This window comes from Beta vulgaris, chromosome 7 (genome assembly GCF_026745355.1).
Source record: "Beta vulgaris subsp. vulgaris cultivar EL10 chromosome 7, EL10.2, whole genome shotgun sequence".
In the NCBI taxonomy this organism is placed as follows: domain Eukaryota; kingdom Viridiplantae; phylum Streptophyta; class Magnoliopsida; order Caryophyllales; family Amaranthaceae; genus Beta; species Beta vulgaris.
Genome location: NC_079208.1, coordinates 17,881,751 through 17,895,393, shown reverse-complemented (window position 1 = coordinate 17,895,393; position 13,643 = coordinate 17,881,751). Strand labels below are relative to the sequence as shown.

The window sequence follows — 13,643 nt, the reverse complement described above, 5'->3', positions numbered from 1 at the left end:
GGCGACTTCAAAACGTTTTCAATAAAAAAAACTTTACAATGAAGTAATTGTTGACTCACATCGTGTAGACGAAATAAAAACACGCCTACCCATGAACATTTGCGCATTTTTTTTTTTAAAGGATTATGTTATAAGCTTTGGAGTAGATGTTAAAAAGAAAAACAGTTGGTTTCAATTTTCATCCACCTTAAATGGATGTTCTATAAAAAAGACAAATTTGCTACACTTTTGGCGGTTTCCTACGGCCTACCGGATTTACTATCTCACCAAAAAGAAAAACTTTAGGTGGGAGGGTTTATCTAGGGTTTTCCAAGGATAGCTTCAATGGCGGAAAAAAGAGGTGAAAACCCAGAACTCCACCATTTTGGCCATTATTTCACATAAGGAAAGCTAGCCTAGCCATGCCCTTACCTTCAATTACAATAACAACAACAATGTCAGTTGCACCACTTCCTTCATCTTCTTCAGCCTTCCACAGAATCTCCCTTCTTCATCACACCACTCATTTCTCTCTGCATCTTCCCTTTCATCAATGTCGCAATCCTCTTTCTCTCTCCAATAACTCCCTCCATTACCGCTTTCCTCAACCTCCGTCTTCATCTTCCTCAAGTGCAAGCGGAACCGGCGAATTGCCGGAGGAGGGGGAGGAGGAGAGAGAATTACTTGAGGTGATTGCTGAAATTGTAGCTGAAGCTGGAGTTTCGGAATCGGAATCGGTCCGGATTGCGGCGAATTCGCCCCATTATGCTAAAATGTTGAGGGAGAGTGTTAGGGATTTGGATGAGCTTTCTATGTGGAATTCATGGATGAAGAAGGATGGGAAGATAGAAATGACCAATGTACCCTTGTTATTGTTGAAGGACAAGGTAAAGTACATTGCTAAGGAGAAGGGTGATAATGGGAAAATACCTTATTTGGAGAGTATTGGGTTGAGCTTCTCTTCTTCTGTTCATCTTGCTCGTCTTCTGTCGTCGGAGTCTCTCTCCTCTCTCATTCTCAAGGTATGTGTTTTTTTTTTTTTTTTTTTGTAATTGAACTTGTTTTGGGTTCAAATTTGATTATTTGTTTTGGTATCATTGGTTACGAAACTATCATTCAAATTTATACTGTCATGTGGTTATTGAATGTACATATATCATGGAAAAAGGGACTTTTCCGGAGTATACTGAGCGTCATATGGCGTGTCATGTCACAAATAAAAGAAAAGGATGGCCGGTGTAGCATATGATGTTGTAATTTATGGTTTTTATTGTTAATTTATTGCGGTGTCCCAAGAAGAAAAGTATGTAATAGAGGTTGCAACCAAATGTTGGATTACTTGACTGAGTCTGATCACGCTTCAAAACATTCTGGTCTATGTATGCTCGATGTACTGATCGCGTCTTGATCTTCATGAGTTACAAGCTCGCTTGGTGCTTGGATTTCCTCGGTAGACCTGTGTTTTTTGGATAAACATAATGCACTTAGGTTCTGTTTGGTTTGCAATGAAGTGTAAAATCATTTTTCCTATGAGTAAAATTGCTCTCCCATTGATGGAAAACCATTTTCCCTTCATAATGAAGGGAAAAGTATTTTCCTTCCTTTTCGTTATATCTCTTGCACACTTCCCTCACCACATTTTTACTTTCCCTTTTATTTTCCTTTCGTTTCATAATTTTCTTACATGGAACCAAACAACAAAAAACTATTCCCTCCGTTCCATAATATAGTGCTTGTTTCTTTTTAACACGGTCTCCAAGACATAACTTTGACCTTTAATATCTTCAATTCCGTATTAATAAAAAATATAAAAATTTGATATTATGAAATTACACATTGAGACGAATCTAACAAGATCCCACGTGAATATGTTTTTTTATATATACAAATGAGAATATTCGATCAAAGATTTTAAAGTTTGGCCCACCAAAAATGAAGTAGGCACTATATTATGGGACGGAGGGAGTATTTTGGAATTGTGTTTTTCATTGTAAATTGTTTTCCATGAAAATCATTTTACACTAAAAGTGTTTTTCACCCAACCAAATGGAGCCTTAGTGTTGACGGATAGATGGATCGACTTTAATGTACAGGCTGTATCTATTAGTAGGAGTAACATCTTTGTGAGTGAGCTTTCTAATCATTTTCTTCATAGTTGGACACTCACAAATTTGTTTGAAACTGCAACATTTATTTTGGTTCTGTTGTGAGTACATACCTTTCAAATTGTCGATCCACTTTACTGGTTCGAAAATAATGTGAAATAGTAAAAAAAAAAATGTGACTTCTTTTTATTCTTTTGCTGCAATGAATTCTGAAGACACCGAATGTCATTAATTAGTTATTTAAAAGGACGAAGACTTTCTCGGGGTTCTAGCAATAATCGTCTTTTGATATCTGAATGATATTGCAATTTGTCTAGCTTTTCCAATAACTGTGACATCTTACCTATAGGCTATTTTTAAATTTTTTATAGTTTTTGAGTGTTATATAAAACCCCCATTTTCTTCTCTCTCTCTCTCTCTCTCTCTCTCTCTCTCTCTCCCCCTTCAGCAACCCTTGATACCATGATCTGTAGTTTAGGATATTCATTCCTAGGCCACCAACGCCATGGAGGATCAGTGGCTATTTTCAAATTTGATTTACTTGTTTAAAAGGATTTTATGGATAATTGCTTATTGTGTGTTTATTTATAGGTCAACTATGTGAAGGAAATCTTCTTTTCTGGCAGTGATGATGAAAGATTAGCTGGTAAGCTTGCTCGTCGTATGATGCATCACTTGTCAATTCCAATAGATGAGGACGTGCAGCAAACTTTGTCATTCTTTGAAAAGGTTAGCTATTATTATAGACACATAACTTTGCAGCTGGTTTAAATGGCTTACATCTTGAGATTGTATGAACATCTGTAAGATTTGCTTACTATTAGTTTCCACAAGGGATGAGTGATTGCTGGGGTCTTGGGGATGGAGGGAGCCTTAACTTCAAACTTTTTCATTTGTCCATTGAATATAAGCAATGCCTTACCGTGAATTCAAATAAAAGAAACGTGGCCTGATATCAACATTAACTTGTTCTCATCCTTTATATCGACCGAGTTGGTCCCTCCCCCCCTACTTCCCTTTCTAAAATGATACTAATATGAAATATCGCTTCGAAGTAATGATTTGAGAACAGCTTCTTTTTTGTTCCAACAGATTGAAGCAAGACGTGGTGGTTTGAGTGTGTTAGGATCCTGTGATGCTTCCTTTAGGTATCTTATTGAGTCGTTTCCTCGCCTTCTTCTGCTATCAATAGAATCAAATATGAAACCAATTGTCAAATTCTTCGAGAACGTTGGAGTTCCAAGAGAACGCATGGGAAATGTTTTACTATTATTTCCCCCACTTCTCTTCCATGACGTTGAAGAACAAATTAGAGCTGGATCATGGCCGTTTCTGATGGTAATGAGTTTTATTTGATTTCTGTCTGGTCTTTAATTTTCACCTTTGTATGTTCTAGCATGAATCCTCCTTGGTATAAAAGGTTCATGCTTTCTTTTTGCCTGCAACTTTATATTTGTTATCATGAATTGTCGCTTTTAGCCAGAGGTATGTGTTATATTGCTTACAACTGCATCGTCCTATCAATCTTTAATAATCTGAGATCCTAACCTGTTTAACAGGAGTAGATGGCTATGCTTTTTTACACTTTGCACCTAGTTCTATCTCTTTTAATCACAGATAATATTTCATGAAGATCTTTGTAATTACCAACTTTGCCTTATTGATCATTAACACCTGTTTCTGCTGTTTAGGTTGGAGTATTGGGCAAAAATTTTGGGAAGATATTGGTGAAATATCCTTGGTTGTTGTCAACAAGCATTTTGAAAAACTACAAAGATATTTGTGCTTTTTTTGAAGCACGAAAGGTAAGGTGTGATAACTTCGGTGATCTTCTGTTTTCTTCCTGTCCCAATGATTGCTTTGGAATGATATGCCATATACCTACTTACTGATGCGGGACATGGCATTTATACTTTTTAACCATGTAGGAATGAAGCCATTGCATTCTCAGTGGTTAGTTTTACTTTTAGTTCAGACAAACGAGACTTAAAAACATTAATCTAACCTTCCTCTTGGTAGTTTCTAACCTTTTACTGAAAATCCACCTAGTGTGAATCATCCTATTTTTGAAGTATGCATATTTTTATCAATTCTTTCCACTTTGGTGATATGTGTGACTGTGTTCTAATATTTCCATCCTGTTGTTTTGACGTTAGAATTATGTTCACTTTGATGATCTGTTGTCTATTTTCTGTAGTAAGTAGTTAGTTATGTGACTCAAGTTACTCTGATAAGTGACACAAGTCTAGGAATCAACTGAACTGCAAGTCCCCAAAAACCTTCCTTGAACCCTACAAAATATTATGCTCACTCTTTTTCTCTGTCTTCGCATACATGTATCTACGAAGTCTTCTGGGGGTTTTGGAGGATGTTTTTGGGGACATCAGTTGGTGACTGGTGATTCTAATGTCAACTAGTGAGCGATAATACTAGCATCGGTCATCGCAGTGAAATGTCACTGAACTTCAAGGCCCAAAATTGAACAATTTCAGTGTTGTATTTTGTAGGTGTGAATCTAAAACTTTAGCGGTTGTTTAGCATAAAAAAGTCAATTGATCGAAGCTAAAATTCAAATTAGGTCCTCATAAGACTGCCACCTACTCCACTATAATTGATGGTTCAATGTGAGTATACTTCAACCTAAATTCTTAGAGAGAAAATTATTATTACTTGCAAATTGTTATTCACTTGTGTTGTGTTTCAATACTAGAAATTTATTTGAGTTATTGTATTACGTCAATTTAATTGTTGAATAACGAAGAATTTAAATTCTGGAACTGGCCCAAATCATAGCACAATTATAAAAGCTTGTAATATACTCCCTCCGTCCCAAATTATTTGCTACATTTGCTTTATCACAAAGACCAAGGAAGGAGTGGGGACCATTGCCATAACAATAATTAACAAAAAAGCAAATAGGTAAATTGTGGGACCTATGTACTATATATGAAAATATTTCCAAAAACCAAGGAGGGAGTGATGACAAATTTGTAAATAAAGTGTGGGACCTATGTACTATATATGGAAATAGTTGCAAATGTAGCAAATAAATTAGGACACACCTAAATAGCAAAATGTAGCAAATTGATTGGGACGGAGGGAGTGGAGGTTTTGAAAGTACATCTACTTTTTAGGCCATGCTCCGCCCCACATAAAGTAGGAGAGGTAAATAGCATACAAGTCTAGTGAGGTTCCATTGTAAAACCAATTTGCTGTGGGAGTAGCTCACTAACTTATAAACTGGTTACTTCTACTCTTTTGATGTGGAAAACTGCAATAGTACCATGCCATTTGAAATTACCTATCCACACCCTTTTGCTGCTTTCTTATTTTTCCAACCCCACTGGTTCAGACTTTTAGTCATCTCTCTCAACTATTATGACAAAGCATCTCTCTATACACTCATTTTCTCTTACCTCTCCTAAGCGAACCTTCTCTCTTTCCTCTTTCTCTCTCCGTTTTCACCGCCACATGCTCCTTTTCTAGCACTTTAACCACAAGATGTCATTCCTCCAATCCCTTAGAGGTAGATGTGAACGCAGAAACCAGCAGCTGCTGACAAACAGATGCAGCTGGTTACTGGAATCAGAGGGGTGCTGCAGAGTGGATTCGTGCCGTCAGGGAAGAGACAAATAGTAGATTAAGGTTAGAGTTTTTGTTCCCGTTTTTGTTAATTCACTAGTGCTGACAGATGTACTCGCTGACTATTGATATCTGGCTGAAATGGTGTAAGTTTTGGGTGGCATCTACGGTGGTTGATATGCGAAGATGGATTCCAAAGCATTTGTAAGAAATTTGGTTGTTTTTAGGGTCAAGTTTTGGTTGATGTTTGTTTAGGTTATATTCTTTTTTTTGGGTATAGTCTGTGATGATTGAAGATAATGGTGATGGGTGGTTGTTTTTGGTGGTCCTTAGTGGCCGATATAGTGATTCCAAGGTTTAACTACTTAATTGGCATCAAATGGGCTAGTGAGGATTAATTTTTGAATATGAGCCAATTTAAGAAAACCACTTTATATACAATTGTGCCAAGTGCTAGTTAATCTCACTAAATTGTTGAAAATATTCAATATTAGAATCGAAGCCTCAATTACGATCCAATCATTACTCATTAGAGTGGAATCGGAGTTCCAGATTTCAAGTTTCTAATGTTTTCCAAACGAATAATTTGCAACTGAAATTTGCTATCAACCTTCCACAATTGAATTCCGGTAATTGAAATGATGTGTGTTTAGTGCTCAACACTAGCCGTGCTTAATTCTCTTGTTCATTTGTACTTATGATGGATCTGATCATGACAGGTACCAAAAATCAGCATAGAGCGAGCAATCATGGACTGGCCACTTCTGCTGGGCTGTTCATTTGGGAAGCTAAAGCCAATGGTGGAACAGCTCGATGACCTAGGTGTCAGAACCACAAAACTGGGAAAGGTTATAGCTACGAGTCCTCAGCTTCTACTGCAGAGACCCGAGGAGTTCCGGAAGGTAACTTAGTGCTGCTTGTTCTGGCCCATGGAAGTTTTGCATTTTACTTGGAATCATTACTTTATTGCTGAAGATATGGTTCCTATAGAATTTTCTTACATATGAAATCTGCGTTGATTTGAGCTGCTCACCAATTATTTTTTTCCCGGGGAATTTTTTTTATCCTTCATGCCAAATGAGTTATGTAACTTCTGTTGTTCTCTGATTTCATTAATGTCAGTAGGCTGGTTCATCATTCTTTGTTACCTTAATGGAAGGCTTTCTATGTAGGTGGTTGGTTTTTTGCAAGATTTGGGATTTGACAAGGATAGCATTGGTAAGATCCTAGCTCGTTGCCCTGAAATTTTTGCTACGCGAAGCAAAGATACCCTTCAGCAGAAGCTTGAGTTCTTGACTGGCTTGGGCATTTTGAAACAAGAATTGCCTCGGGTTATAAAGAAATACCCTGAGTTCTTCGTATTAGACATTGACAAATCTGTCATGCCAAGGTGAGACTTTCAATTGCCGAGTAAATATAATCTTAGTCAAGTTCACTTTAAAGGTTAAATTATGTTGAAAGACTGCCAAAAAACTAGAGTCGCTGTGTTTGAGCTTTGATATTTTATTAAGCATTTTGTCGTTCTACCTGTTTCGGAAACGATATTGTGATGACATGATTGTCATTCCCCCATCCGGTTGAAAGAAATAGAATTTTTTTTTTGTTAGAAACCACCTTTTGGCTTTTAGTCACTTTTTTTTTGTCACAAACCATCCATTAAAAAAATTGAGCACCTAGCCACCTTTTTGATCTTTTTTTGTGAAAAGCCACCACTTGCCAGATTCCGACAGTTGACTAGAATATTTCGGCATCGACCATCCATTTTCTTCCAAAAGTTCCCCTTTGCACCCAATTTCTTCCACATTTCTCCCGCATTTCTTCCAAAACCTTTGCACTTATTTAGAATATGAGGTTAGTATTTTGTTTAGAGTGAAAAACCGAGTTGATTTTTCCAGGTTTTGCTCAAAACTGAAAACGGTAGTAAGGAGCTTGAGTGTAGCATGAATCTAGGATGTTAATCAGGCCTTTGCAGGGAGGTGCTGGCCGGCAGTGCGGCAGGCGAGGGGATGGGGTTAACAGCAGCAAGGCTGCAGCCACACAGGCAGCAGAGAGAGGAGGGAGGAGGAGGGGCATGCTGCGAGGGTCAGGGTGCTGTGGCAGCATGAGAGTAGCAGTCGTGGTGCTAGGTGTTGGGGGTCGATGGATGACGACGATAGGAAAAAGTGAGGAGTGAAGGAGGAAGAATTGGAGGGGTGGGAATCTGAAAAAAGGGGTGCAGGGGTTTTAATGACCTCACAGGCGTTGCACGTGAGGATGAATGCCGGAAAAGTTGAGTCAACCATGGGATACTTGCAAGTGGTAGCTTCCCACCAATAAAAGAACAAAAAGGTGGCTGCGTGCCCAATTTTTTGAAAAGGTGGTTTGTGACAAAAAAGTGTTTATAAAAGAGTGGTTTTTGACAAATTTTCCTAGAAAAAAGAAACAAGGTATAATCATATTTGCAGCTAATGATGTTTGGGCACCCCTTTCCCCCATCTCCAGAGAAATAAAATAGAAGGTCTAGGATAAAATTCATAAGGAAATATGTTTTGTCATGGACATATTTCCCATCCGATTCCAGTCTTTTACTGATGCCAGTCTTACTGTATTATGTTTCTTCCTGTGCTGGACAGACTCAGGTATTTGATGAAGTCTGGGTTAACGGAGAGAAATATCGCTTCAATGATTGTACGATTCTCTCCTCTGCTTGGCTACAACACTGAAGAAGTCTTGAGACCAAAGCTGGAGTTCCTAGTCAATACCATGGGCAAGTCGGTGAAGGAGGTTTTGTACTATCCCAGATACTTTAGCTATTCAATGGAAAAAAGGATAAAACCCAGGTTTTTAGTGCTAAGAGGCATGAATGTTAACTGTAGTTTGAAAGATATGTTAGCCAAAAATGATGACGAATTTGCCACTGATTATTTGGGACTTGACGGAATGCACGTCTCCATGGGGTAAAACATCCGAGTTCTGATGTAAAAATATATTTTGTGCTAAACTACTTTCGTAGAAGTTAGATCTACATTACTGTACATAATATTGTCGGGCCCTTGTGAATATATAAAAATCAAAATTTTGGTCATGCTCTATGTGGAAAAATTGCGATATCTTAGGCTCCGCTTGGTAGGGTGTAAAACGTTTTCTCGGAAAACTGTTTTCCTCTATTTTCGGTTTTACATTGTTTGGTTGGTAAAAGAGTGTAAAACAATTTTCCCTTGGGGTAAAATTACTTTCCTAATGATGAAAATTATTTTCTTTTCAAAATGAAGGGAAAACTCTTTTCCTTATCTATCTTGTACACTCCTCTCACTACCTCCTTACTTTCCCTTTCATTTTCCTTTCATTTCACATTTTTCTTACATCGAACCAAACAACGGAAAACTAATTTTGGAATTGTGTTTTCCATTGTAAATTGTTTTCCATGAAAATTATTTTACACTAAAAATGTTTTACGTCCTACCAAACGGAGCCTTAGGCTCCGTTTGGTAGGGCGTAAAACGTTTTCCCGGAAAACTGTTTTCCTCTATTTTCAGTTTTACATTGGTTGGCAAAAGAGTGTAAAATCATTTTCCCTTGGGATAAAATTACTCTCCCAAGGATGGAAAACCATTTTCCTTTGAAAATGAAGGTAAAACTATTTTCCTTCTTTCTCTTGTACACTCCTCTCACTACCTCCTTACTTTCCCTTTCATTTTCCTTTCATTTCATCATTTTTTTTACATCGAATCAAACAACAGAAAACTAAATTTGGAATTGTGTTTTCCATTGTAAATTGTTTTCCATGAAAATCATTTTACACTGAAAATATTTTACGCCCTACCAAACGGAGCCTTAGGCTCTGTTTGGTAGGGCGTAAAACACTTTTAATGTAAAATGATTTTCATGGAAAACAATTTACAATGGAAAACACAATTCCAAAATTAGTTTTCCGTTGTTTGGTTCGATGTAAGAAAGATGATGAAATGAAAGAGAAAGTAAGGAGGTAGTGAGAGGATTGTACAAGAAAGATAAGAAAAATAGTTTTCCCTTCATTAGGAGAGTAATTTTAGGGGAAAATGGTTTTACACTCTTTTGCCAACCAAACAATGTAAAACTGAAAACAGAGGAAAACAGTTTTCCGGAAAAACGTTTTACGCCCTACCAAACGGAGCCTTAGTGTAAAAATTGGATGAAAATAGCTTCTCCATGTTGCTATATAACTTTTTCGTTATCCCAATATTGGGCTTTAAACATTAATCACTCTAGTAGGTGGCTCAAAGCACAATTCTTGGAACTAAGATTATCTGTCTTATTTTTCAGCATAATCAGCAATATGCAAAACAATGATTATGGTAAATGACAACTTTTTTTCCTTTTTCTTTTTATTAACTTCCTCACTCTTTCTTAAAAAGTGGATAATGACTAATGACAAGTTACCATATACATGCAATTCAATATAAAAGTTCAACATCCCTGTCACCTAATTTTTTAATATACCTAATCATATTTTATCTTTCCCAATAGATACAATCGATCTATTTTTTGTTTGATTACATTTTGCTTTTGCACAGACCAAAACACAAACGGTTGAGTGAAGTAATGTAAATGTAAGGAAAATTGAAAATGGTAGAGGGGAGACAATAGAAGTAGGAGAAAGAAAATTGCAAATATGCGAGATAAATGCAGATTTGACTACCTCAATTAAAAGATTTTAGTTTTAAAAATGTTTTGAAAAAGAAATTGTGAATAAGTTTTTAAAGAAAGATTTATAAACCTAAATGAATATTTGGTAAATTGTAGGGACATCTTAGAGACTTATGTAATGTAAATTTTTCCGTTATGACTTCATAATTGGTCGATGATCAAATATTGATTTCGGGGTTGAGGGTACAATATGATCAGGACAAAATTTGCCCGTAGGTGACTTCAACTTAATACGATCCAAGTTCGAGTTTTATGCAAATAAATCACCAAACAATTGTGTTCATGCATTCTAAAAGTTGATCTATGTTGGTTTATTAAACACATAAGACTAATTTTCGATAATATGATATTTATGCAATCAAGATGCAGGGAACCTAAATTTTAATCTCATTTTATTAGATACTAATTATGTTTATCCCAAACTTTTCGTAACCATCATGGTTAATATTATTTTCTAAATATAGCTACTTTAATTATTTTAAAAGCAATCAAAACAAGGATGTCATAACAGTGACAAATGCCAAAAACAAAAAGCTAACTTAAATCACATTCAACTTCTACATATGGCTATGACAACCATCCTAAGAAAACCTATCTGAAATCATAAAAAGCTTAACAACAGGCAACTACAGGCCCAAAAAACTTCAACTGCCTACCCACCACCTCCCACATACATAACGTATAACACATTAGTCCTCCTTGAATCTAAGGGAAGCAATCGAAATACACAATCATGTCTTTGGAGAGCCAAGCCATCAGATCCACTCCATTGTTGTAAATAATATCTTTCAGGGACCCAAACCTTAAACTTACTATCAGTTCCAAAGTAAGGATGTTCATGATAGGAAAGCTGCCTCAACTGACACCAAATTCTCCATTTCTTGCAAGTCAGCAACACATTGATCTGAGCTTCCCAATCCAGCCATGAAAATATGTGGAAGCATAGGATGTTTTGCTCACGGCACAGGGGTAGTGCATCATCTAGGGCAGTCAGTCCTATGCACAATTTTAAAAAACTAAATTTTTTACACAAATTATACTTTGACAAATTCTACTTTTAACAAATCCTACTTTAGCAAATCATAATTTCCATGTAAACAAGTTTTAAATTGAACTAAGGCTTATTTTATTGGAGAATATATATAAAGCAATCAACATAATAAAAAAATTGAAACCCTAATTCCTGATAGCTTCAAATGTTATATTACTCACAGTACTCACATGTTTCAAACATAATTAGGCAAAAAAAATATATCTTCAAATTGCTTATTCTTCATTTTGATGATATCATACAAAAAGAACAACAAAACAACCATACTTTACAACAATAACACTTACCAAAAAAAGAAAGGAATTTAAGTAGTGCATGAAAGTAGTTAAGAATATACTTTCGGGAGGAGAAAGATTTGGAATGTTCCTTTGTGCTTTGTTTCCCCATGCCATCTTTGTCTTCAACCAATTAAAGAGAAATAAATGAAAGCTTTGAGGAAGAAAGTGAAAGTTTTATTCCACTTGCAGAGAATATAATAAGTGTTAAAGTGGGCTTGATTTCTTTGTTTTACTTCTATATAGAATAGAACAAACGAGAGGAAGTAATGTGGGAGCCAAAAATACCGCTCCTTTATTGCTTCTCCTAGATTCTTGTGCAACTTTTAATATTTTAATTAAATAACAGAAAGTTAGTAGGCCATGTTAATAGATTTGTAATTATAGTGAGCAAACTGCAAAATTTACAACTAGGGTGAGTAAACTGCAATTTTTAGCAAAAAAATTAGGCCCTCATTTATGGTTAACTCTCGTATATTATAGCAAAACCGCTTCTTACAACTTCAACTACCAATTCGACAATTTTTTTGAGTCCTATCTTCAAAATAATTGAAATGGGGATATAAGCTTCATGTGCGTTAAACTCTGGAAAAATATATTGCCAGTTCCATCAACTTAAGGTAAAACATGAAATCCAATTTTGAAAAGTAGGATTCTCAACACATTAGAGTTTTAGAAATTGGGGATTCTTTATAATTAGGGTTTCCATATAATATGTTTATTCCGATAATACAAGTTTAATTATGCCTGATTGTATGTATGTTGAGTTAAGTTAAATTTACAACTATAATTTCTTCTTTGAAGTGCTATGCATTTTTCCTCCACCCGATTTGCTCCTGTTTATGAAATAGACACTACACTTTTCCCTAGTTAGTCCCAATTGCATCAAATTTTATAGCTATATAGAGAGTATCGTCATTAAGTGACATATACAAGAGAGAGTGAGAGATTGAAAGCGATGAAGATGAGAAGCTGATGTTAGGTTGAGGTTCAATGCTCAATATATTTGAAATGAATTCCCTCATTCTCTCTCCTCTTTCACGTCCCTTCTCCTCTTCCTCATTCTCTCTCCTCTCTCACGTCCCTTCTCCTCCCTTCTCTCTCACCCTCCGCCTTCTCCTCCTTCTCTCTCACCCTCCTCCCTTCTCCTCCTCAAGCTCTTAAACGCTCTCTTTCTCTCTTCTCTCCTTCACTCACCGACCAAACCTACGCTCATTTCTTCAAATCCGGCCATGTCCTCGACACCTACCTCGCCACCTCTCTCATCACCCATTTCTCCGAATCTGGCGACTTTTCTCGCTCGTTCCGCTTCCTCCTCGATGCCCGCAACGTCGACATTATCGCCTTCAACGCTTTGCTTTACGGGTACGCGCAATTTCACGATTTACCACCCTCCATTGTTCCTCGTTCGGCCTCCTCGTTCGTAGTTCGTTCGTCCTTCTTAGATCTATAATTTCTATATTTTTGTTTTAATTAATGTTCATGTATTTTCAGATCTATAATTTTTTCTCTTCTGTATTTTCGTTTTTGTTCCTTTTTTTTCATTTTTGTTCTTTTTTTTCATTTTTGTTCCATTTTTTTCATTTTCGTTCATTTTTGGGAATAATAGTGTTGCTAATGCCAATTTGTATTTTCGTTCCATTTTTTTTCATTTTCGTTCCGATTATTTGGTGAAAGATGATAGATGTATAAATAATTGTACTCTTAAAGGTGAAAATTACATTGTTTTTCCTCTCTTTGTTTTGTTTAAGAATGCAAAACGCAGTTTGTAGAATTTATTTTGGATTGAACAAGAGAAGGTGGTACTCGGTCAAAAAAAAAAAATTTTATGGGTCGAAAGGGCTGCGGTTTTGTTCCAAAACTGCAGCCCTTTGTACAAAGAAGGACTGCGTTTTAGGCACAAAACCGCAACCCTTCCAATATGGAAGGGCTGCGTTTTTGGGCCTCAACCGTAGCCGTTCATTGTGAAGGGCTGCGGGTAAAAAA

At 36.4% G+C, this 13,643-nt stretch overlaps 1 protein-coding gene across 1 annotated transcript; it reads left to right on the top strand.

Moving 5' to 3' along the window:
- Positions 1 to 204: 204 nt before the first annotated feature.
- LOC104898834 (transcription termination factor MTERF6, chloroplastic/mitochondrial) lies at positions 205 to 8,730 on the top strand. Its single transcript, XM_010685945.4, has 7 exons — positions 205 to 1,001; positions 2,676 to 2,813; positions 3,177 to 3,422; positions 3,776 to 3,889; positions 6,386 to 6,568; positions 6,839 to 7,056; positions 8,279 to 8,730. Exons 1-7 carry the CDS (start codon positions 402 to 404, stop codon positions 8,604 to 8,606), a joined length of 1,827 nt encoding a protein of 608 aa, XP_010684247.2. The 5' UTR covers positions 205 to 401; the 3' UTR covers positions 8,607 to 8,730.
- The last annotated feature ends 4,913 nt before the right edge of the window (positions 8,731 to 13,643 follow it).

Bases quoted from the DNA above. Each gene is read 5' to 3' on its own strand.
- LOC104898834 (XM_010685945.4), top strand. From the start codon at position 402: ATGCCCTTACCTTCAATTACAATAACAACAACAATGTCAGTTGCACCA. The intron at 3,890-6,385 runs GTAAGGTGTGAT...TGATCATGACAG, and splicing joins CTTTTTTTGAAGCACGAAAG to GTACCAAAAATCAGCATAGA. The intron at 6,569-6,838 runs GTAACTTAGTGC...CTTTCTATGTAG, and splicing joins GACCCGAGGAGTTCCGGAAG to GTGGTTGGTTTTTTGCAAGA.